The 27747-nt window shown below is 31.7% G+C and overlaps 1 protein-coding gene across 1 annotated transcript; it reads right to left on the reverse strand.

Moving 5' to 3' along the window:
- LOC148304825 (uncharacterized) lies at positions 1-27747 on the reverse strand. Its single transcript, XM_088267677.1, has 5 exons — positions 27560-27747; positions 19554-19699; positions 4391-4551; positions 1022-1210; positions 1-358 (listed from the first exon to the last, which is right to left on the reverse strand). Exons 2-5 carry the CDS (start codon positions 19690-19692, stop codon positions 185-187), a joined length of 663 nt encoding a protein of 220 aa, XP_088123803.1. The 5' UTR covers positions 19693-19699; positions 27560-27747; the 3' UTR covers positions 1-184.

The raw sequence follows: 27747 nt of genomic DNA on the forward strand, positions 1-27747 counted from the left end.
TTTATTTAGCAGTCTTTATTGTTTATACAGAATATTCTTAAAAACAGAGTACGAATAACAATCAAATAAACGCTTACTGGCAATATTCTAAATAATAAAAACAATATTTACTGTTTATTAAATATCTATATTTATTTAAATATACTATTTATTGGCAAATTAATATTATTTTACATTATTTAAATTAGACTCTCAGGTTGGGGTTGGTGTATCGGACATATTTCAGGAGGGCATCATTTTCTTCACACATGATGGGCTTGCGGTGGTGACAAGCCACGTCGTGCCAGTGGACTCCGTCTTGGTAGAAGTTGTTGAGGACGGCGAGGCAGTTTTCTGGAGCACCCCCTTGGAACAACTCCTGCAAATCACAATAGTATATTGATTTAAAATAACTGGAATATTTACAAATCAACAAATATAAAAATATTTTAAGAGCTGCTCTGTCTTATTGCTGCGTCTTATTGAATAGAAACATAATTAATAAGGTATCATTGTAGATTTTCAGTCTTCATCTAAGTGATAAGTACATTACATGCTCAGTATCCACAGCCATTTGGAATTCATTTTAAGGTTTATTTTAAATTATGATTTGTGTTAGTTTCTACTCAACACACTACATAAAAGTAGAATATTTTTCTAAAATTAAACAGATTGATAAACATCATAATAACACTGACTTTTATTGAATTCATCAGTTATAAATGAGCGAATTATTATTATGAACTTTATTTATTTGTTGAAGGACGTTCAAAATATTGTTTTGTTAAATCCTGTATTACAAGAATATGGCGCCTCTGCCTCATGTAAACAACTAATAGCGATTCCGTGTATTTCAAGAAGCTCAACTACCATGCGACTCAAATAGATATATATCTCTATATGAATGTTTTATGATTGTTGTAAATGAGTTATACTTCTCGATTTAAATTTTTAATGACAGGCATTTTTTAACCTGTTTAAATTGTCAGAAAGTAAGTAAAAATACTTATATATTGTATCAATCAAAAGCCATTTAACATACCCTATTATCGGGTTGTGGCCTGCCGATTCCTCCATTCTCAGACCAGTCATTCTGCTGCCTGTCGGTGGTCGGGGCAAGTTTCTGCAGCTCGGCGGTCCAGAACCATCCGTTGACTTCAGTGGGCTGAAGATCGGGGCGGTCGCATCCCTTGAAGTCACATTTGCGACCTGACGTCCAGATGTATTTCACCTAAAAACAAAATATATGAGATATGCAGATGGAAATATAAAATATTATAAGCGAGGGGTGCAGAAGCAATAATAAAATAACTATTGTTAAACAATTTTTTAATGACACATCTTTGGCTTTCACTTTGATCCTTCTTATTTGTGTTTTTGCAAATCTGTTACTATGAAAAAAACTATTTGAGGCTCCTATCTGTTGATGCAAGGCCCAATTTGGATTGTTGTCTGGATAAAATGTGAGTTATTATACTTCTCGCCGACAAAACACATTTTAGAGTGAAAATACAATGTTGGCACCGTCAATACCTTCTATTAACGAAACAATATTGTTTGCCATATTGCATATAAATCAGGCGTATTTTGTATATTTCATTTTTATTTTCAAACGGTCCCGATACGATTTTTTGCAAAAAGCCTCCACCCTTTGAAACAATAAGTCGATAAATTCTAGTATCAATAATAATTATTTTTGGCCACTTTGAATAATTAGAAGTCAATAATTATACGTAAAATCTATTTACACGTTTGCTTATTTTATTTCAATTTATGTAAACCTTTTTCGTGCTGTTTGTTTTTTTGTAATTTGACATTTTTATTGATATCGCAACATAAAGAAGAATTGAGATGGGAATATGAAAGTGTGTGTATTTATAGAGCTTGCGATCTGTCATTGGCTGGTTTATGACCTGTCACTTTCTACGCCGTGAAAGATTCAGCGTCCTAGCATGATTGACAATCAACCTCTTTGCTCAAATTTCGCAAATGATAACTCACGAGGTTTTTTGGAGATAAAGTTTTTAGGAAGTTACTTGAGATCTTCATAAAGTGAGATGCGTTCGCATGCAGTGATCACATAAATCAGCCGATGACAGGGCGTAAGCTCTGAAAAATCCAGACTTCCATTTTCCCAACTCAATAACTACTTCATTGTGTTGAGATATCAATAAAAATCTTAATATTGATAACTTCAAAGTGGCGCGAACCCAGCATTTATGAACAACAGTGTTGCCCTATTAAAAATATTGTATATCTTCTCACAAAGGTAGGCAGGGAAAGTTGTTGACTGGCCATAAACAAATAAAACGTACAGCTAAAAAAACGTCCGTTGTCATCGAGAGTAAATTTATTGCTTCGCGCCTTTATCAGCGGATGTAAACAAAGAAAATAAACAATGTTGTCAGGTAAATAATTGACCAACAATGAATGGAGCGTTATGGCGAGATTTTTTTACTGCTAAACGTAAGTGCCTGTCTAATAGACGACCATAAACTTAAAGCGCACAATGACACGGCTTTTCTTGGAATACTTATATCAGGAGAAGAAAGTTTTCAGTGAAAATAATATAATTTCAAATATAAAATAATTTCGAATGTAAAATAATTTCTTCAATCTTCACTGAACAAAAAATTAAGAGAGATATAAAATTATTAAACGGAGTTTTATCGGAGTTTCTTTTGTCTTATAATCCAATTTTTGAAACAGGTTTTTATGTTTTTAATGATAATAATAATAATAAAACCCATATCCGCACCCCAATGGTGCATAGGGCACTGCGTCATATAAACGCAGTGTTATCTTGATCGTTTACACATGAAGGAAAGGTGATCAGCCCTCCGCTTCAGGTACCAGTCCAGGGTAATATTGAATAAATATGACAGTGAAAAAATCACTTATATTTATTTCACCCTCCTTGGGAATCGAACCCGGGACCTCCAGGACGGTAGCCGAGCGTGCTGACCATTACACTACGGAGGCAGACTGGAAAACTTTTATGTTTTTAACATAACAAAATTCTTTCAAATACCTTATCATTCTATGGTATAGTCAAGTGATGACTGTCATTTTACGGCTGATTTATTTATTTTTTAATTCAATATTTTATTTAAACTTCATGTACAGAAAAAAAGTATATTGGCGGGTTTATTGCTAAAAAGCAATATCTTCCAATCAACCAAAAATGGACTGATATTGATCAAAATGTTTGATTCCATACAAAGCTGTTGGCAATCAGAGGGTAGATAGTACTTGAACATAAAAAAAACATAAATTACAAAAGATTATTATTAATTTATCATAAAATAACCCATATTTCAAAACAATTATTTTATGCATTAGAGTAGGTACTACCTAGATAAAGGCCCATATTATTTTATGTCAAAAAAGAGCGTTATATTTTTAAATTTTGGTGTGGAAATACCTAAAAACTCGTATTAAGAAAGAGGTGTGTGAATTCCTTGTGACAATATATACAAAGTTGCCAAATACAGATTGGGATCTAAATTCCAACGAATTGTTTCTAAAACCAGAATATTATTTGGTTTGTGAATAACTGAAATATTTACTATGTAAAGTTAAGCATGCTGATTAGTGATCAGGATATACCAGTTTGTAAATTATGTAAAAACATGTTTTATTTTATTTATTTATTATTTGTCAAACTTATACGTTGACTAGTCAACTCATTCGTTTTTCTTCTTCTGGCCCTATCCGACAGGAGTTAGTGTATAGGGCACAGCATAGGAATGACGACCGTATTAAAAAAAAAACTTTTGAAGTCTATAGTTGACTTGATGTAGGAATGATGATTCCGAAACCGGTAATCGCGAAGTAGAGTTTTCGAGTCGTATTATACAAGCAATATGATGGATGACGAGAAAGTTAGTAATTTTTATACTTCATTTCAAAGGATTAGAATTTTTAAATCATTTGTCTTCAGTATTAAGATCCAGCCCTCAAAAGATTCATACACATTCATGGAAGTTTTCTTTAGAAAACTTTAGAAAATTCGTGGAAGATAACTTTAATCACTGATTTCTCTATCACCCAATATATTCTACCAAAAAATAGTTCAGATAAATACAGTTAATCTTAATTAACATGGTCATACGAATTGCCAGACAGAGTGTGCCAAAATTAGGGAACCAAAATATTGATTTTAATGGTAGAAAAACGTCGCATTTTTTTGATCAGAGTAGCTGATCAGTTATGAGAAAAAATGGTCAGAGTGGAAAGGGTTAACACAGGATTGGTCACGTTTTGTTGCAACTTTGATTACAATTTTGATAGAAAACAGTAAACAGAACAGATTTGCATAAAAAGTTTTTATGTGCAATATTGGAAATGAAACTTTTTGGTGAGGACCTCCACAACTCTATGTAGATAATTATCAAATCCTTAAGCTTACATTATCAGCGACCAGTTTGCTCTTGATCCACTCGTTCTCGTTGCTAGTTTCGATGGAGACGAGGTCCATGCAACGCTTTCTGCAGTAGTTCCTGCCGCCCAGCCAGTCCTCCTCCAAGTTGCGTAGCTCGGGATCCCGCCAGCCCATGTAGTATCCCTTGCCTGGTAACAAAAAAACGCGGTATTTTGTTAACATCTTCATTAAAAAGCGATTCAACATAGATTAAGAGGTATTTTGATAACATGTTCATAAAAATAGATTAAAGATTAAGAGGTATATTGATAACATGTTCATAAAAATAGATCAAAGATTAAGAGGTATTTTGATAACATATTCATAAAAAACAGATCAATAATTAAGAGGTATTTTGATAACATGTTCATAAAAATAGATCATAGATTAAGAGGTATTTTGATTAGAGCGGCTGCAGACAAAGTAAAAATTATCATGTTGATTGCCATCTTGGTTCAAACAATAAGAATTTTATGTTATTTATTATAAAAATAGATCAAAGATTAAGAGGTATTTTGATAACATGTTCATAAAAATGACGATGTGTAAAGTGATCACTGAAACAGCTATGTCATAAGTTCTGTAAATACCTAGACTTCCATATTCTTCTTTATATATTATATGTTAAGGTGTCAACATGGAAAAATATTCAAAGGTGTTTAAGAATTGCTTTTCTAGTAGGCAAGGCAAAGGACATGACCGACATAGATCGCAATTTCTATGCGTCAATCCTCGCCTTATTAACATCCGGAATAAATAAATTTGCATCGGCAATATGACTCGTAGAAAGCGAATGCCATCGACTCTCTCCGCGGGTAACAATTGTTTTAATAGTAACTTCGATGACGTCTCCACAATGATCTATGGGCCTATGAAAGTGGTAGACCGCCACCACGTTTTGCATTTTTTGCAACGTCTCAAATAATTATGATGAATTTAATGATTGATTATCGAAAGGTCGTAAAGTGAAATTTATTGTCGATATGGATTAATCATTTGCATATTTTATTAGAGCTATCTATGTATGAATGATTATACTGTTGAAGTTTATATTTCTCAAAGCGAAACTCAAAGGAGTGTGTAGTTTTCGTTCCTGCTATGAAAAATACAGGTCTTTTTTTAAACAAAAAAGGTCCCGGAACTCACATCATGTCAAGCTTTTTAAAAAAAAAAATTAAATTTCATTTAAATATTCATTGAAATACAATATTTTATCATTTTGACGAATTATATAAATAAAGATTGTAATTACGTAGGCGCAAATATTGTTCCGTCTAATTGATTTTGAAAATTAAAAAAATATATGCATATCCGTAAAAAAAGTGTCGGAACGCCGTTCCACCGCGTTACCTACATGAAAAAAAATCCCTGGAAATATGAAAGAAAGAGATATGCTAGAAATATAGATGAATCGTGTTTTTTTTCTTCAATTTTATGTAATTGTTGAAGGATTTAAAGTACCTAATGATACTACTGATCTAGAATCTAGAAGCAAACTTCTATAGAGATATGTAAAGGTTTTGATTATTAAGTTTGCGGGGGGCAAATATGAAAACAATTGTATCCAGCCGTATATATAATCAAAGGGATAATCCAATCTTGATACATAAACATTTAAAATTACTGCCGGTACGTGGTATATTGTGGATGAGTATCATCGTTGAACAACAAACTAGACAAAAATATCGAAATCTTTTAGTACACAACCATGATACACGATTTACACACAACGAAGGTTTGATAGTCCCAAGAATCAACAGTAAATATGGGAGCCGAACACTGCAATATATCGTTCCGAACATTTTTAATTTGTTGACGACGGACGTACGAGGTCAAAATAAAAAATATGGCACATAGGCAAAATAAAGGAATGGGAGAATGATCAACAGATAATTTTATGAAAAGTGTAAAATGTTTATATTCTTAATTTTTCTCTCTTATTCGGCTAGGCAAGGTTAAAATCGTTAAAAACAATAAAAAAATTATTCAAAAAGAACTCCACCGACAAGACACACAAGGTGGCTTGGTGGGTCTCTGCAAAAAATTGTTGTAAATATGTTTAAAATTGTGATTAAAATAAATGCATACAATTTAGATCAATAAAAAAAAATAAAAAAAATAGATGTCGAATGTCGAGCTCGATTTAAATATTTCACAAATCCAGTGAAAATATTACATCGTTATGTAAAACAAACTAGCAGATTCCATTGTCAACAGTTTATAACACATTTGCGAAAAATTCCCAAGGAAATTGCAAGATCTACTTTTTACCAACTTTTCTACACGTCTTGTTGCATACTTTCTCACATTTTTATCCATAGTATCTTCAAGTTAACAAAAACTATTTTTCTAAATAAGGGAATGTTATGGTTTTTCATTAGTGAAAGGAAGAGAATACGTCTGCGTAATAAAATTGAAAGTTACTTAGTGAAAATCTTAATTATGACAATTGAAATAATAACTGCTAAATAAATTTATAATCTTCGTCCCTTTGTTTAATATGTATTTATTTATACATTTTAATGTTCATATAACCTCAAAGTGTAAGAAAAACTTATAAACCGACTATAAGTACCGCCTCTGTGGTGTAATAAATACTAAATATAGTTACCGTGCTGGATGGAGGTCCCGGGCTCGATTGGGAATCCAATCCCCCCTGGGGGGGGTGAAAATAAATATTAGTGATTTTACACACTAATATTTATTCCATATTACCCTGGACTAGTCCCTGAAGCGCAGGAGTGATCACCTTGCCTTCGTGTAAGAAACGACCGAGATAACACTGCGTCAGGACGATGCAGTGCCCTATGCATCATTGAGTGCGGATAAGGGTAAGAAGAAGATAAGTACCGACCGTCATATACCGACGACGTAAGTATCGTTTTTTGAGCCTAAAAATAATGTATATTTTTAACGAATTTAATCACATTTAGAGTGTATGTTAAAAAAAGCTCACAAAAAATAAACATACATATTCGGAAAATTTTATGACATTTCTTACAGTTTAAAAAAAATGTATACGATACTCACATACGATAATATATTGCAACCACAATATGTGATAAAAATTTGCTATTACGCTATGAAAAGTGAGAAAATAAACTTTATGACATTATATGAAATAACTCAAAAATAATACTTTACAATAAGCACTCTCATTGTGTCCCGTATGTCCCTCTCATTATAGTATGTGTGTAAAATTTCTCATGACACAGATTATGTTATCTAATTTAAATCAAATTCAACATTTACTTTATAAGTCGTAAATTTCGTATACTATTGTATTACACATTTGAAGAGCTTCACAATACGTAGATATACATTTCTTCATTTGTTTTGTAGTGAATTTAGATATTACAACATTTTTTAGAATATATATATATACATATATATAAAGGCAAAATATATTTTTAATGTATATATTTATATATATATATAATATATATATATTTTTTCGTCTGCCTCCGTAGTATAATGGTCAGCACGCTCGGCTACTGTGCTGGAGGTCCCGGGTTCGATTCCCAAGGGGGGTGAAAATAAATATTTGTGATTTTTTTCACTCTAATATTTATTCAATATTCCCCTGGACTGGTACATGAGGCGGGCGGCTGATCACCATTCCTTCATATGTTAACAATCAAGATAACACTGCGTTTATATGATGCAGTGCCCTATGCACCATTGGGGTGCGGATAAGGGTTTGAAGAAGAAAGATGAAGATATGTATATATTTTTTTAAACACCTTATTTCAAAAACTATGTTATTTTCAAAATCATATATTTATTTCGAAGAAAAACTTATTTTGTTAATACAAAAATAGTATTTTAACCAAAAAATTCAATCACGACAAATGTTACCTGGGTTTAATGAAAATTAAGTTGCGATTTATCGAATACTTGGCCTAATTTTTTTTTAAATCGGTAGATGCAGGTGTCAATCATCGGATAAATCAAAATATCGTAAAGATGAAAGTTGCAGGAAATACAAGGAAGCGGCACAATATCAAGAAACCACAAGAAGTATTTTTTATTACCGACGGAGAAAAACGTGTTCGTTGTGAACAATGGCAGTTGACAGTGAAAGCTGACGATATGGGTGACCTCAATTAATTTGATTGAATCGTACCGCATTTACACCAAACCCATCGGCAATGGATTCCTTCCATTGATTTATTACTTAAAATAATGTTTTATTATTTTTTTATTATTAACGGTCATGAAAAGTTGGTTGTATTTTGTGCATGTTTATGAAATCTCCCCGTTTGCTTTCATTGGTATATTTCTGCTTTAGAAATCTGGAGTATATTTTTTTTATTTATTTTTTGCTGTTGTTATTTTTATTCTTTATTTATATTTGTTCTACTCGATTTTTGATAAATCAAAGTTCAGTTAAATAAAGCAAATAAAATAAAGAAAAAAATAACGAACATTTGACTCAAAACAAAAGAATGACAGGATAAAATTATTTTAGTTTTTTCTTCATTTTGTATTTTGGAGTAAGATAATATTTGCAATATTGTAGATAAAAAAAATCATACATATTTATAAACATACACCATTACAGTAATTAAGTGATGACGCAGGGCATCGATTACATATGCCATGGTTTTAAGTACGTAATGTATACACATAATATTCATTAAATTTAATTTCGGTATCATTAACTTCCTGACAACACTGATCGACAAACAGTTTTAAAATGCCAAAGTCGACAAGTAAAGAAACAAAAGTCGACAAGTAAAGTTGTTAAAGTTATCCATATTATGTAGTTTTTAATGTCACATCAGGCCCTGGAATTTGGGGATTCTTGGGTAAATCCGGCCCCCTGTTCAACACGTCAAATTTAAATAAATTAACCCATAAAAATACGTGATTCCCATTCAAATCAAGTTATATGTGCCTAAATAATTTTCTCAGTGGTGTTAAAATCCAATTAGCTAAAGGACATTTTGAAATTCCAATGACTCAGAAACACGCCACCAAAATTTACATAATTCGTTAATATTCCCGAGAAGATCTTCTTGTCTCTTTACATTGTTTGATTCAGATAAATAATTTACATATAGGTATGTGGTCGGTTTGTAAAGTTGAACCTCGGGATACGAACGACCCGGGTTACGAAGGACCCAGGATTCTGCCTGGTGATGGCCTAATGCCTCGGCTAGCGAATGGAAATTTGGATTACGAACAAGGAGTCCCATAGTTTATTTGTAAAACACTTTATAATCTATTCAATGTGAATTCAATGTCTTATTTCAGTAAAAATAGAAAAATCCTGGATGAAAATCTTCGCATAGGTTTTCAGTGTCAGGGGTTATTTGATTCAAACATCTGATGCGTTCGTAAAAACATCCAGACAATAACGCTTTTCTTCGATGATTAGTGGAAATATAGTTGGTTTTTGTTTGATAAAAAAAGTTTTAATTGTTTTGAATAGAATTTCAATAAAGTACTGCTATGCAGAAGCGTTTTCTGAGAAATGGATTGATCCATTTTACAAAGATTTTTATTGAATTACTCCTTAAACGGATGTACATGTTAGCAATGTATACTTCTACAACTTTGACAGGGTAGTACGAGCGTGGGTATGATCTCAAACACAGAGTGTGTCAACTCTCAACTATTGTTGATATTATTATTTTCCTTGTCCATGGTACCTATAATTCATGCTCCATACCCTTCCCCACGTAGCAGTAATACCTCATTTTGAGTACCTTTACTCATTTGAATTATATTTAATATTTTCCACTTTTGAATGTGAAAACATGACGCAAAGGACATTCATACAATCGATCGAGTTTTCGGTCCATCGATTCGATGCGGTGCCCTTTGCACCACTTGGGTGTTTATATTAGGCAGAATAAGATGAATAAAAGCATATGTATAATAACAATATTATAACGTTTTACAATAGGTTACCCATCTAGGTTAAGGTCAATATCTCACTTTGTAATTTACTGTCTTGTTTAATTGTAAAAATACCTCAAACTCGTATTAAGAAAAAGGTGTAAATTGCTTGTGACAACACATACAAACATTGCTAAATACAGATTAGTATATAAATTCCATTGAAATGTTTCTAAAATCAGAATATTATTTGGTTTGTGAATAGCTTAAATATTTACTATGCAAAGTTAACTTTGCTGATTACCTATGGTTAGAAATACCGATTGCGTAAGGATTCGATACATTTCAGAATTGTGGAAACTTGTTACTGTATTTTTTGATTATTTGTCTATCTCGTATGTTGACGACTCATTTTTTCCTTTTCTGGTCCCTAACCGCACTGCTTGCCCAAACTGGTCAGAAATACCAGAGTAAGGATTTGATATCATGAGAATAATTGCTTTGGGTTACGAGCTAACTTGCGGAACGAAAACATTTCGTAAGCCGAGGTATCACCGTACTAGGTACACATTTGATCATGGCCTCGTGGATGTTATTTTCTCACAAATTATTAACTCATTCGCACGTTTTCACTAAAGCTAATAGAATCGGAATTTTTCCGACTTTTTCATTACACGATACCTTCTGCCAGTACTCGATATCTACGTGACGTTTTGTGTTTATACAAAAGTCGTGATTGTGACTTTAACAAGAGATTTCCTTTTCATGTTTGTCGACTCGCGGTGAAAAATGATGCCTCGGGAGAAACTACAACTAACTCTATCCTGTGCCTAAATTTGTGGGTTTATTTCCATTATACCATTACATGTATACTTATGTATAAAGTAAATTGGGAGATTTTGGAACAGGTAGATGATTTCATATATTTGGGTAGTATGTTTTCTAGGGATGGAAAGATTGATAAAGACATAGAAAGGAGAGTGAATGCTGGGAACAGAGTGAATGGTGCACTAAAATCAGTTTTAGCAAATAAAAATCTATCTATCAGCGGAAGCTAAACTGGCAGTACACAATGGAGTTCTGGTTCCAACCCTTATGTATGGAAGCGAAGCATGGAGTTGGCAAAAGAAGGATGAAAGCAGACTGAGTGCAGTCGAAATGCGATCGCTCAGACGAATGTGTGGCAAAACGATGTTTGATAGATGTTCGAATGATGAAAAAAGGAAAGAATGTAAGGCTGAGATAAGCATTATCGATAAAATTAAGAAAGGTGTGTTGAGATGGTTTGGACATGTGGAGCGTATGAGTGAAGAAAGAACGGTTAAACAAATTTATGAGGCGAATGTGGTTGGAAAAAGAAGCAGGGGACGACCGAGGAAAACTTGGCACAATCAGGTATGTCAAATACTTGAAAGCGGCCGGGTCAGGAGTCGTAATAATCGTAGGGTATGTATGAGGAGATGCATGAATGTAGAAGAGGCAAAGAATGTTTGCAAAGACAGAGTGGTGTGGCGTTCGATTCTCTCTGCCTACCCCTGCGGGGAAGCGGCGTGATGGTTAGTTAGTTAGTTACTTATGTATACATACATCTAAAATCAACCAAACTATCAAAAATACCATAAGTTAAGAATATTAGATAAATTACTAAATAATACCGAAAATGGAGAATAAAAAAATTGCTTAAATCTATGTTGAATAGAAAATGTTGGCCTGATAATGGATAGATTTTGTTATTTCTCTTTAATATTTATTTTCATTTCTTTTGGTTCATTCAACATTTACGTCATTTTACGCATGACAAGACCATTATTTGTTTAGATTAATTGTCAAAATGTAAGGTGATGACTAGCTAAATTGCAAAAAAAAACTTTTTAAGGCTAATTATTGTTGTGATATTCTGTGATATGGAATATTCTTTACTTTTATTTATATAAATATATATATTTATATTTATTTCTCACACATAAAAACTTATCATTTTATTCATTCAACATACAGACAGCCATTAATGAAAATGACGAGTCATGGATGCGTTTGAAAAGAATTCGTCACGTTATGAGTTGTTAAGCTTGTTAATAAATAACCAAAGACAATAATTATCCCAATTTTTATTTTTTTTATTGCTTTTTGTCGAATTCATTGTTTGCATTGGAGTAGGTGTGTAAGTGTATTCGATTTCATTGACCTGTGCAACATGGCGATGACCATTTGCACGTTATTTAGGAGTATCACCTGACCACACCTCGCTTTGAAGTAACCTTTTGTATTAAACATGCAGTCTGTAGTCAGCTGGGGAAATCTGGACAAATTATCGAGTCTGATCACATCATATCATGGCAACACAGGTGCGTTCGATATTTGGTAAAAAATAATTGGTCATCTACATGCTGTGTAGATGTAAAAAGAGAGAGACTGGGATTATAACAACTGCATGTTCATATCGAAAAAAATCCATGGGCAAAACGAAACGTCCCTACTTGCTCGAAATGCTCATTTTTTTATAAATAAGAACAATAGGTAGATGGTGACTTTCTTGGGGACATTTTTTAAAGATGTCCTATTCATGCGCTAGAAATTTATTATGAAAATTGCTGAAATAATAAGTTTTCTTTATATTCCTACAATACATACTGTTTTAACAGTATTGCGTGAAACGTAGAATTTCAAACATATTTCTAATATATTAATTACGAATGACAATTTAATCAAATGATATATTAGATAACCGTGAATCCAAAATTCATTAACTTATTCCAATTAAATTTGTATTATATACTTGTCGATGTTATTAAGTTATCGATTTCATGCTTTCATTAACCTATTCCAATTAAATTTGTATCATTTATCTCATATCCGTCAAAGTTATGATGTTATTGAATTACAGAATGAAGATATTTGAAAAAAAGTAAAATGAAAGGTTTTTAATAGTACATTCATGAACTTTGATAGGTACATGGTAGCCTGCTTCGTAGTTAATTTTTAGATAAAATTTTATAGGTTTATAATATATCATTCGTAAGTAAAGAGATTGCGGTAAATATCTATGGAAATGCCACGTATGTATCTCCCATGTTGTTTTAATAAGTAACTCCTTGGCTTTTCTCTCTCTGTCCATAAATTCAACAGCCTTGTTTTTGCGCGCATAATTTTGACATGAATGATGGCAAAAAAACCAAGGTAGATTATGTGAACCTGAATTATTGTTGGCGGATATTCCTGCCTTGCTTTCTTTTTACAGTTACCTGGAAATCGAAAGTGAGCAGTGAACGTGTAGGTCGTAATTTATTATAAAGGAATTCGACATCTTTAAATTCACCCTATATTGTTAATCGTCGGGCTTTGAACCCATTCTTTGATTTAAGCGAAAAAAGTGTAGATGCCATTTGTACACTTTTAAGTTAGCTTTTAATCAATACATAATCCATACAAAAGTAAATATTAATTTTAAGAGGAGTAAATATTAGTATGAAAATGACATTTTCTGGCGTTTCTCATGTGTGTGATTATAATCCAAGATTCGGACCTCACATACTAATAAAAGAGTATCTGCTCAATGAAAAGCTTCTTTTCATCTCACCAACAGATGTCTCTAATGAACTTCTAGTGATTCAAGAACAATGTTTCAAAATTGATGCATATATATAGAAATTCCAAGAATTTGAGTAGTGTGGTCGTCAATAATGAGTAGAATTGGTGACTGTTACACGTGTGTAAAGTGATCACTTAAACCAGCCTATGACGGTCGTCAGCCCCGTAAATGCCCAGATTTCCATATTCTTCTTCATCTTTGATGAGATGTCAAAAAATAACATGAAAAATACTCCTATAATTGGAGATAACCCAGATTTGTGAACAAATATTTGGACGCACTCGAAATGTCGTAAATATGTTTTATTTTTATTTCATCGTACACTAAATTATAATAATATCCCCTCACTGGTTTGCCCGTGACATTTTGTAATATTTATTTATAAAATTATATGAGAGAAAATTGTTTATGACATGCAATCAAATACGACATGACTGAATGATGCGAAATTTCATGATTAAATTTCCGTGTTTATGCCGAACACTACGTTACGGGGTTAGAGTAAGGTTACGAGGTTTGGTTAGTGAGATAGGGTTATTGAGGTTAGAACTGCTATAAATTAAATCATGCAGAAATTTTGCCGAGCATATTATTAGTTTCCCTATTGCTGTAGTGCAGAGGTTCCCAACCCCGTGCCCGCGGGCACCATGGCCGCATGGCGCCCGTGGAATGATTCGTAATTAAAAATGTCAATTATATTTATTTATTTCTTCTTCTTTTTCTTCTTTTCTTCTTCTTTTTGCAGATCCTAGGGATCTGTTTGTGCCTCCGCAAGTCGCTCTTGGGATGTGGACTCCCAGCTGTATTTCAATCTTTTCGGAGGTCTGCCTGGGGGTCTGCGTCCTTCAGGGTTTCCTTGAAGGGCGATACGTGGAAGTCTGTCTTCTGACATTCTGTTTATATGGTCATTCCAGTATCGCCTTCGTTGTCGTCCCCTCCTCACGATATCCTCCGTCTTACACATGCTCCGGATGTCGGTATTTCTTACTCGGTCTCGCAATGTGTTTATGTATTTGTTAGATTATTTTTTTGGTAGCTTTATTAAATACGTCCGTATGTTTGCGATATTGTATGTATGAGTGATTCCTTTACTGACAGTACTTAAAAATAAGTCGATTAAAAATAGGTGGCGCCCGCCACCTTACCGATATTTTGGAATGTGCTCTGGAGCACAAAAAGGTTGGGAACCTCTGCTGTAGTGCATACTAAATAGTGTCTCAAAATTGATAAAGAATTTTCTAGTTTCACAATAAAACACAGCGATATTGCATTTATGCGGGTAAAAAAGATAAAATATTTATTTTTATTTCAATAAGTAAAATTGCGTTTTATATACTTTAAATTTATATACCAGTAGATGAAAAAATAATAGAGTGTTATGTTACGATATATTAAATATAAATACTTTAAAATTAACTGTATAATTCAGATTTTATATGAAAGCGTAATAATATTTTTGGGTAAGGCATTGTGTTTAAATGATAATTGATCAATAAAAAATAATTATCGCTGATCATTACAGCCTATAAAAACACTTTCACTGTCTTATTATGATTTATAACTTATTCAAATCATGTGCAAATTTTCTTTTATTAATAAAATAATTTATTTATATCGTAATTATTTTATAAAATATGGAAATAATATTATTTCAATGGTTTTAAAAATTGTTGCTCGGGGTACATTTGACTTCTTATCGAAGATTCTTTATTAGTCAAATTTAATGTAAAAATATAAAAACTAAAATAAAATTCAAAATATTTTGAATGTCTCGATATCATTGTTAACAAACCTGGGGCTTGTCCAGTCAGGAGTTGTATGTATATTTATATTTTTTAAATATTGATATCTCAACATTATAATAGATGAATGAGAATATAAAAGTGCGAGTTTCTGAAGTCCTGAATCGTCAATAATATTCAGAAATAAAGAATTTTAACTAATTTCAATCGAAAAATTGAAATATATTTAATGTGAAAACTTATTTCTTTCGCCCGTACGATGTTCACGAAATTCAAAATGGACCATTTATCCACAAAAAGTCTTCAGCAATTTTAGCATACTATTTATATAGTTTTTTCCCTCCCTTAGTTTTTTCCATCGACCTCCTTCCCTAAACTCCATTTTTCCTTCGCATATATAATATTATCATATCTTGTATTTTGTTTTTTTTAATGTTTAAATGTTTTTTAAAAGTACTATCTACCCTCTGATTGCAAACAGCTGTACCAAACGTTTTGATCAATATCATAAGTCTGTTTTTGGTTGGTTGGAAGATATTGCATTTTAGCAATAAGCCCGCCAATGCATTTATTTATTTTCTGTACATTTTAAATAAATAAATACAAGAAAATATTTCAGTACTAAAACGGTTAAGATCAGGTCGTATACGTACGACTCATGTCTAATGGTAGGTCAACTCTGCAGTAATCCCACAATAACTAATAATTCAAGCAATGATTTCGATATGGTAGTAATTTGACAGGATATAATTGAAGCAGAAGATGTTGCAACAGGTTAAACTACTCTCTAAACATCACAAGTCTTTGTAGTACCCCGGCTGTGGTTTATTAACCCTTTGACTGAAGAGTTTTAATGAAAGTTTTACTTGTAAAAATAGGAGGTTTTTTAATATTTCTGATAATAAAATAATGCATTACACAAGGCGTCAAATACCGATATTTTCCAGTTATAATGATTTAAAAAATATTTTTATCGATTATTTAAACTAAGAAGATTTTTTAACTACTTTTAAAACTAATCTTAGATACACAAAGATTTTTCCATGTAGTATTTCTAGCCTATAACTCCATTATAATCAAGTACTACCACTGTTACTACGGTAAAATCAATTTGAGCTATTTTTTTGCTGGGGTGCCCGTACCAGGTACGGGCAAATCCGTAAAGGCCCATTTTTTTTGGTCCCCCTACCAGATATCCACAAAGGCCCATTTTTGTGTCAGTACCAGATACGGGAAAATCCGCAAAGACCGATTGTTGTGTCAGTTCCAGATATGGTCAATTCTACAAACATCCATTTTTGTGTCAGTTCCAGATACGGGCATATCTGCAAAGACCCATTGTTGTGTAAGTTCCAAATATAGGCAATTCTACAAAGGTCCATTTTTGTGTCAGTTCCAGATACGAGCAAATCCGCAAAGACCCATTCTTGTGCCCGTATGTGGTACGGGCAAAGCGTGAAAAGGGTTAACCCGTATGTCACGAGGAATTACCTCATGTGATTGCCGACTGCGCGTAGTACCTACCTACCGGCCGTACTAAAGGAAGGTGATACAAAAAGTGACAGTGATATGTGATAGTTACGAAACTGGATTTACAGGAAATCATTTCATTTCGTGGAACTGGAATTTCAAAAGCTTTTGATAAGATGAGTGCTTACTTGTGTCTCGCATTCCTCTGGATTAGACATTAATTAATAGTAATAGAATTACAGCAAGAAATCTGTTCAGAGAAAAAAATACTATGTATTTTGTGATTGTCAATCGTGGGTAGAATTGGTGAATGTTACACGTGTGTAAAATGATCACTTAAAGCAGCCTATGACGGTCGTATTTACGTACCCGTAAATGCCCAGACTTCCATATTCTTCTTCGTCTATGTTGAGATCTCAAAAAATAATATAAAAATTAGGCTATATAAATTATACAAAATTATTATTATTTTCCTTTTTAAAACACTTCAGATAATCAAGGCACAGATAATGGAGTCTTTGAGATGTCAAAAAAATATATGAAAAAATAACTCATATAATTGGATATATTCCAGATTTTAAAAAAAGGTATCAAATTGTGTTTGAGTGGGTTCGATCTCACTAACTCTGACTGCTGAGTCCGTGACATTGATCACGGGACCACAACCCGACGCGATTTAAAATTTAATTAAATTTATTTATCAACTTACAAATATTTTTTAATACCAGACAAATAATAGTGTCTTTATCAATAATTGATTGTTTCGTGGCATTATTATCTTGCTGATTATTTTCTTCGTATGACGCCTGTGACCGGAGATGCTGTAAACTCTTCTGACCACGGGACCACAACTCGATGCGATTTATAATTTAATTATTTTTATTTATCAACTTAAAAATATTTTTTAATACCAGACAAATAATAGTATCTTCATCAATAATTGATTGTTTCGTGGCATTATTATCTTGCTGATTATTTTCTTCTTATGTCGCCTGTGACCGGAGATGCTGTAAACTCCTCTACCCACGCTGGAGAGCAAGTTCAAGGATAGACCGTTCACCTCGAAGGTTTGGGATGGGACCATTCACGTGAATACACTGTAATATTATACAAAACTCGACAACACCTGTGATTTCTTTTTCCATAAAAAAAAACTTGCTCCTACCTGCCTCCGGTACCTACCTACTTGTCTGTCTTATCCCACGACTTTCGATTGAACGCTTCCGAGAAATTTATACGAGAAAATGGGACGTTTTTTTTTATATTTATTATTATTTTTATCACCGCTTAGGATTATGTAAGAGTGTGTTGGATGTCGGATATATATACATGTGTTTATTTTCATAATATTATCATATTTGTAAACGTGTTGCTGTTTTCTTAATTATTATTATTACGAGAAGTATCAAACAGATTTTATCAATTTTTTATTTATCAACGACCGGATTTTTACCCTAACGACGATATATTATGATATATTTGATTAGAGTTTTGCCAAGATTTTTTATTTATATCTGACCATAGATGATATGAAACTCTGGGCATTTATAGACCATACGGCCTGTTATAGGGTGATTTAAGTCATCACTTTTATATACGTGTAACATTCACTGTTTAATCCATTATGTCACTCATGGGTTGAACGTTTGTGAACATTTGGTCTAAATATATTTATTATGTGTATTTATGCTTTAATTGCAAATATATTATATGTGCTATGGCAAGATCGGCTGTCCAAACTTAAAGCACAGTAAGGGACATTTTTTGTAGTAGGTACGTTTTTTTGCATTTTTGGACTAAGTAGAATGTACTTAGTCCAAAAATGCAAATAAAACGTACAACAACAAAAAAGTCCCTGACTGTGTTTTGAGTTTGGACAGCTGAGATCTATAGATGAAATCAGTTCAAATTAATAAAATAATGCAAGAGTAATGCAAAGTTGTGTTGAGATGGTTTGGACATGTGGATCGAATGAGTGAGGAAAGAACAGTAAAACAAAATTTATGAGGTAGAGAACAGCAGAATAGCTCGTTGTTCCCTACATGTTCCGACCAATGAATCCTCAACATGCGCCTGTAGCACCACATCTCAAACGCCAGCAGCCGCCCCCGTTCTGCCTGCCCGATAGTGCACGTTCCAATTCCATTAACAGTATGCTCCAAACAAGAGTTAGTTCAGGGGTTCCCAATCTTTTTCAGCCTGCGGCGCACTTACAAGTTTAGTATTTTGTCACGTCGCCCTCCTTTAGTAAGCTATTTGGAATAGATAATGTGACTATATACGTATGTATATATACATTACAGTCGAAAGAAATAGGTACCTACAATAATAGTAGTTGGATAGAAAAATGCTAGGTCTAAAAATATAAATTGTTGCTTTATAGGTACCCGAGAATATTTGTGGTTTCGGATAATGATAGAGCATCGACTCACGGCGCCCCTCTTGACTTTCTACGGCGCACACTTTGGGAACCTGAGTTAGTTGAATGAATATGAAAGCTTACCATCAGGTGATCTCTCGTGGATGATTCTCTGTGCACATGCGCTGGGTTCTGGGGGCTCCAAGATCCTTCCGTTGGCGAACTGCGCATTCGCAGCTGCGCACACTACCGCCAGAACTGCTAGGCCTACTATCATCTTCATCTTCAAGCTGAAATAAATTAATATATTGAATAAAATATAGTAAAAACGACAGTTTATATACTTTTGACAATCTAACTAAGATTTATATTGACTGGAGAAAGAAAGTAAATCGTAAGTCATATTGACAAGACGATTTGATTTAAAAAAATGTTTAATATTTTAAAGTTTTCTTCGTTAAATGATCTCATTCTTTTTCAGCCTTCTGTCCCCCACTAAGGGTATAAATGGACTTAGAAATGTGAAGAATAGTACATTAATTTGTTATAAGAATAGTATATTATTTATTTATTATTTTTACTTTGGCTCTAAATTAAGTCTGCCTATTAATCTTTTTAACTTTTGTTATATTTTATTGTTGCTGTTTATTTTTAACTCATTTAACATTTGTGATATTTTGTAATTTGAATGTTACAATTACCTGTTTTTTGTTATTCATTATTGTAAATGTATTTATGTTAATGTTCTGTTAAATTTCTATATAAAAAATATTGTTTTAAAAAAACGTCATAAGTGATGCTAATTTAAAGAATTAACAAGAGCTTTCGAAGGCTATCTATGCGCAAAAGATAAATGGAATGGCAAACAAATATCCATTTTTTGTAATGTTTTTAATAATGTTTCATATTGCAATTTTGTTTGACTTATTTAAGGCACTTACGATAAATCGCAACTTAATTTTCTTTAAACCCAGGTAACATTCTAAGTAATTGTTTTTATTTTATTAAAATACCGCTTTTGTGTTAAAAAAATCTTTTTTTAATATAATGGTTTGAAATGCATACAAATTAGTATTTAATAGTTAGAAAGTTAAGTTAGAATTAAATAATTAGAAATAAATAAATGGTAGAGTAAAAAATAAACTTTGTTTTATTTGATCAGCGACCAGGTTCCGTCGTAACCGACATCATTAGACTGGTAATATCGGTTACAACAAAACCCGGTCGCTGGTCAAATAAAATTTATGTGGAAAAAATTATATAAGTTTGTAATTATTTTATTATATAAATGCTGTTCCACCAAGAAATGTCGGTACAAAAGTTAAACCTAATAAATATAAGGTTTTCAAAATAAAAGAGTTATTAAAAGTTTGAAAAAATATGTAGAAATATTATTTAATACGTAATATTATATTCTAAAAAACTAATTCCAATACACATTATGAAAAAATTGCGCGCGGAAATACGATATTAGTGTCGAGTGAAAATATACCATATTGTCACTTTTCGTTTACTTTATGAATAAACATTTATGAATGTTTAGTCACCGCAAAGCTACCGAAACTAATATGTTTTATGTAATCACAATATGATATGTATTCATGAGTCACCGGAAGACATTGCATAAAGCTCTTTAGTTTCAAATTATGCCAACTCATGGTCAAGAGCGAAACCTCGAACTGGCGGGAAAAATTACCGAACTTATGTAATTTTTCACGTTTATAATACATAATATTCAAAGCGTCCGGTCTTACTGATATTGTCAGGAAAATATTCACAACATTTTCAGTGTGTCCAAATCCTTGTTTACAAATCTGGGTTTCTCCATTCAAGGGTTATTTATATTGACATATCAAGATTGATGAAGAATAATATGGAATAGGCTGGTTTAAGTGATAAATAAGTCCAAATCCTTGTACACTAATTTGGGGTTTTCTTCTGAATATTAATAATATACATTGGAAGTTATTTTTATTGACGAATTGAAGAATACGGAAGTCTGGGTATATACAGGGCTTACGACTAATTTTAAGTGATGGCTGGTTTAAGTAATAAAAAAAAGTTCAAAAAATTATATTTCTTCCCATAGCAGCAATTTATATTGACAGCTCAACAAAGATGAAGTCTGGCCATCATATTAATACGAATTGGCTAATTTATTTAGCGGAAATTTTGCAAAATTTCGTCTTAAGGGCGCTTTAAACCTTTTTGTTTTCCATTTTTTGTATGTTTTTATTTCATAGTTACAAAAAATATTATAATTTATTCGTTTGCTAGACATTTCTAATTTTAAAATATCTTATACTAGTTACGATCTCAAAAAATGAGACTCTTGTGCTTGGAGAGGAGAGCTCTTTAATACTTGTAATTGATATGATTTTTGGTGTTTTTTTTGTATTATTTATTTCGTGTTTCCATCTTATTTAACGTAATTTATTTGTAATTTATATTTGAAGCACTAAATTTGTGATTTTCCATTTTATAATTAAAATGTTACTTTATTTTAAAATCACTTTGAATATTTTATTATAAATATTCAGTTATAATAAAATATTCAAGTCTATCGGTTTTGAATCAAGTTAAAATTAAATATTTAAAGTGATTTTAAAACAGAGTAACATTTTTATTATGTAATTTATTTATTTTGTAGCAAACTTAAAATCCATTACATTTGCATTAAAAATACGTTACAGTAAGCACCCAATGTGTTCCGATAGAATATGGGTAAGGTTAAGTGCGTTTGGAATTTGTTCAATGACACTAACACAAAAGATGGTTACTTTATATTGTATTGTACTGAAGAAGAAACGAATACAAAGAGATAGACAAAGCTTTGCCAGGCCTTTAATGTTTAGGGCCTCATTCTCCGGGTTTTCACAGCTCTCCGCATAACCACAATAACCATGATGTATAGGTATTTAATACATATACAGGTATTTAATACATATACAGGTATTTAAGACATATACAGGTATTAATACATATACAGGTACTTAAGAAATATTTCTATAAAATAAGCGCTTATGACGCACTTTTCACACAATGATCGATTTTAATGCGAATTATTCTCAAGGCCCAGCATAAATCATAATACGATAAATCGCAACTTAATTTTCTTTAAGCCTAGGTAACTTATTTTGACGTATTTAATTTTTTTCTTTAAACTTGAAAAAATAAGTTTTCTTCAAAATAAATATAAAAAAACCCTTATCCGCACCCAAATGGTGCATAGGGCACTGTGTCATATAAACGCAGTGTTATCTTGATCGTTTATACATGAAGGAAAGGTGAACAGCCCTCCGCTTCAGGTACCAGTCCATGGTAATTTTGAATAAATATTACAGTGAAAAAATCACTAATATTTATTTTACCCCCCTTGGGAATCGAACCCGGGACCTCCAGAACGGTAGCCGAGCGTGCTGACCATTACACTACGGAGGCGGACAAAATAAACATACGACTTTGAAAAGAAATGAGTAATTGTAAGGGGTTAAAAAAAGTAAAAAAGTAAAAAAAATATATAAAAGTATTTTTTTAAATATACATTCTAAAAAACATATTTTTTTCATTTAATTATTGCGAGTAAGGACTACTTAATCGTTTATGATGCATTTTTTCACACAATCTTGATTGTTGAGATAACAAAATGTAATTATATTATTATATTATTTTTTATGTTATCGTTATGTTATTTATGTTATGTTACGCCTCCGTAGTGTAATGTTCAGCACGCTTGGCTACCGTTCTGGAGGTCCCGGGTTCCATTCCCAAGGGGGTAATATAAATATAAGTGATTTTTTCACTGTCATATTTTTTCAATATTACCCTGGACTGGTACCTGAAGCGGAGGGCTGATCACCTTTCCTTCATGTGTAAACGATCAAGATAACACTGCGTTTATATGACGCAGTGCCCTATGCACCATTGGGGTGCGGATAAGGGTTTTATTATTATTATTATTATTTTATTTCAGAAAGTTAATGCCAAATCAATAAGTAACACATTTACCGTGTTTAACTATAGTTTCAAGTTATACGCCGCGAGTGAAAGTGTCGACCAGCCGATAGTTCCGACTTAGAAGTGTGTTTTATCGGCAGATCCACACAAGATGCGCTGACGGAAGTGATACAGGAAAGTTTAACTAAAGTAGAGTAAGTGCATCGAACGCGGTCACTAACTATGTGCTTGCTGCTAAATATAGCTTTACCTTGCATATTATTATACATAATGACGTCATGATGCCGTTTCAAAATCCATTGTTTGCCGTGACTCGAATTTCAATGGGTCAATTTCGAAACTTGCCAAAAACTAAACTGCAACTTTTGAGACATTTATTTTTCATCGTGTGAGCGAAAATGTTCTATTCTTCTTTAGGAATTTTTATCATTTGACAATAAGTCAATGTTCTGGACGAATCAAGTTTATTTACTTAGAAAAAAAATAGATAATGCAATTTTTTGAGTAGTTTAAATATAATTGAGTTACGAAATAAATACATGAATAAATAAAAAAATAATAATGTCTTAGTAAGAAACGCTTTATATTTCGTAGTCGTACAGGAGAAAGTGACTAACTAACAAAATGTAAAATGTTCAGGAGGTCCATTTAAGTCACTTTTGCTTGGCAAGAAAATAAATATCAATGCAGTTAGTGATTTTTAATAAGTCAATATATTATACTTCCAAATTTAAAATTCATTGGGATTTTTTTCAGGGCAATATTAAGCTAGTAATATATAAAATAGTCAACGATCACGTTTTTGTAAGAAATGCACTTGGTCACTTTCTCCTGTATGACTACGATATGCTCACACGTGAAAAATATTATTTTTAAAGAAATAACGAAAATCAAACTATACGTAGATAAAAAAATGCATTAAAAAGAGTGTGAATGTTATCTGAAGTTGTAAAATGTGTTTAAAACATATCGCTCACTCCTTTCAAGAACGTCATAAATCGAAAATCGTCAATTTTCGGTTATGCATGTTTTTAAAATGCCCAGAAAATGTACTATATCCCAGCAAAACAGGCATTTTTTTAACTTAATATTTACCCGCTACAGGGCAGAAAATGTTGTTTTCGCATTTTGAAGAAAATGTATTGTTTAATATTTTTTAAATATATTAAATATTTTTCAAATGGAAAAAAAACCTTCAGATTTTACCTAAAAAGATATGTTGCACAGTAAATTGTTCAATAAGTGGCTTGATATTTATTTTTAGTGCATTGTGTTATATTTTAAAACATTAAAAACGTTCTCCTGAAAAATCAAGTTTTTTGATTTATGACTTTCTTGAAAGGAGTGAGCGATATGTATGTATTCAATTATTATTAATTATTCGTAGGTATTATTTGAGTTAAAAAAAAATATTAATATTTTTTTTCACGATTTTTAAAAATATATGAGATGCAGTCTAAAAATTTTGACGCGAATGAATAGAAAATTCGTAAAATGAACGGTTTACCTTTTCATAATAGATTTCAAGTTGAATTTTATAAACTACGTACAAGATATCCGAACATCCCAAAATCAAAATTCATTTAACACGATGTATACTTATAAATAAGAGTGGGTTGTAAATACGAGCGTAAATTTAAAATTCTGCGTCTGAGAACATTTGAAAACTAACAAATTATTTGCCAAATAATTGTCAACAAAAAATATAAATGGCTTATAAACCCATAAATTTATGATATCCTGCGTATTTATTTTAATTTAAAAGTATTTCAGTTTTCACTTTTTGTCGCAAGTTTATTGACAGAGTTTATTGACAGAGTTTATTGACACGTCAACATATAAAAAAATTGATTGATAGAATTGACGAAACAGGATTTATCGAAATATTTAAATTGTCGAATAAAAATAAAATATTCAAATTTGACTATTAGGCGTTGGTGAGAAAAATCTAACGTGTTTTATTAACAAATTATGCGTGAATGACGCAAACTTTAAAAATATACTGACAGCCAGTAAACGATGATAGGATAACAAATGTGACTGAGAAAAAGCTAAGCGAGACGAATGGAAAAGCTGACACCAATAAATGGTTGGAAATTTTCGAAATCTCACACTAAATGTCTACCATGCCAAATACCTACCATACATTTTTACGCAGTCACGCTGATATTTTACGATTTTACGTGAATGAAGACATATAATAAAAGATATATGTAATGGTGGATTAGGTGAACAACGTGTTGTATCTAACAACGTATCGCTCACTCCTTTCAACAACGTCAAATATAAAAAAATCGTCAATTTTCAGTTGCGCATGTAAAGTATGTATCCCAGCATAAGGGGCATATTTTTAACTTAATATTTACCCGCTACAGGGCGGAAAGTGTTTGCAGAAAGGTATTGTCAAATTATTATTTTTAATTATACTAAATATTTCTCAAATGGAGGAAATACCTTCAGGTTTTACCTAAAAAGAAAAAATCTGTTAAAAGAAAAACGTTCAAGAAGTGGCTTGATATTTATTTTTAATACATTTCATTATATTGTTAAACTTTAAAAACGATCTCCTGAAAAACCTAGTTTTTTTTATGTATGACGTTGTCGAAAGGAGTGAGCGATATGTATTTTTGTATTGAGCGATGTATTTTTGTTTTGAGTGAGCGATATTTATTTCAATTAAGTTTTTCATTTTTAAAGTTAGTATGATTTATCTATTATATATACGAGAACTTAGCTTACTTTGACTAATCATATAATAATTTAAAGTATATTTACTGTTTTACACAGTAAGTTATAACTATAATATCAGTTTAAAATATATTTTTTAAAGGGTACTTCCTCCTTAAACACGAGCAGTATGTTCTGTTAGAGAGATAAATTGCAACTGAAATTACATTGTATCGTCAATAATTATTTGTACTTAGAGTTATGTTATAACTTCACACGATAAAATAAATCTTTAAATATTTTTATCCTTCTCACCAAATAAAAATAAAATGAATGGTGCATTAATATGACACTATAATCGGCGTATTGCTTATCTTGAATTTAAATTACACGAATGCAAGGTGATCAGTTCTGCCCTTCAACTACCAGTCCAGATGGATATTTAATTAATATTAGAATTTAAAATCGTTAATATTTATTTCGGTTTCCTCGGGAATTGAACCTGCAGATGTATAAAATGGTAGCTAAATGCTCTAACCACCCCACTTCAGAGGCGGCCAAATTATTTAATTTTTATAAAGTCTAGTACACCATGATACTATTTACCCAAACGAAGGTTTGATGGTCCCAAGAATTAAAAATAAATACGGGAGTCAAACACTTCAATATATCGTTCCGAACATTTTTAATTGCCGACGGAGGTTAGAGGTCAAAATAAAATATGTAACAAAGACAAAATAAAGGGATGGGTAAATGATCAAGAGTTTATTCTATGAAAATTGTAAAATAGTTTACATTTTTGTATTTTTTATTTTCTCTCTTATATTTGTATGTATATTAGGTTAAAATAGATAAAAACAAAAAAAAAACGTATGTAAAAAGAACTCCACCGACAAGACACACAAAGTGGCTTGGTGAATCTCTAAAAAAAATATTTTAAAAATATTTTACAATTATTCTTTTAAATAAATATAATTTATGTCAAAATATATTTTTAAAGTCACAATATGATCGTCAAATAGGTTTATGGAACATCGTAGATTTTTAATAATATCGTAGAATCTTTATTTTGCTATTATAAAATTATTTTTCGGTAAAAAAAACATCTTGGTAATTAAAAGTCTGAGTGAAAACCGAAAATGGCAAAATTTACCTATTTTTAAGCGATAAGAATATTAATTTAAATTTATTCTTATAAATGAATGTTTTTAAATGCCAATACATGCAATGAAGTAGTGGAAGATACATAACATAGAAAAAAAAATGTACATAATATTTTTGTATATTTAGAAAACTTGTAAATCGTTTATGATAAAAATGAATAATTTTCAATAAATCAAATTTGTTTCATATACATTATTTAAAATATGACGTTGTGTTTATTTTTACTCAAATTTTATTATAAGCTATCAAATCATTATTCATAGGATATTTTCAGGTAATAAATTACAAAAACCGGTAAAAACTGTTCACCTTTGACTGTTTTTCTTTGATGCATGTGTATAGTATGTAAAAAAAGTGTTTACCTTAATTTAATCGGAGAAATGATGCACACAACTGTCACAGGCTGCCTCGGCACATTAACTGAGCCTTCCGCCACGGGCCACTTGTATTTATAGGTGCTCCTCCGCGGGTGGAGGGGAGGGGTGGTCACATCCCAATACAGGCTGTTCAATGAAGGTGTTCCAAGGCAGGTGCGCTCCTCGAGATGGGT

The sequence above is a fragment of the Brachycentrus maculatus genome, unplaced genomic scaffold (assembly GCF_059751285.1).
Source record: "Brachycentrus maculatus isolate JH-2025_06_01 unplaced genomic scaffold, ASM5975128v1 h1tg000303l, whole genome shotgun sequence".
NCBI lineage: Eukaryota > Metazoa > Arthropoda > Insecta > Trichoptera > Brachycentridae > Brachycentrus > Brachycentrus maculatus.

Bases quoted from the DNA above. Each gene is read 5' to 3' on its own strand.
- LOC148304825 (XM_088267677.1), bottom strand. From the start codon at position 19,692: ATGAAGATGATAGTAGGCCTAGCAGTTCTGGCGGTAGTGTGCGCAGCT. The intron at 1,211-4,390 runs GTAAGCTTAAGG...TTTTGTTTTTAG, and splicing joins GCAAACTGGTCGCTGATAAT to GTGAAATACATCTGGACGTC. The intron at 359-1,021 runs GTATGTTAAATG...TGTGATTTGCAG, and splicing joins GGCCACAACCCGATAATAGG to GAGTTGTTCCAAGGGGGTGC.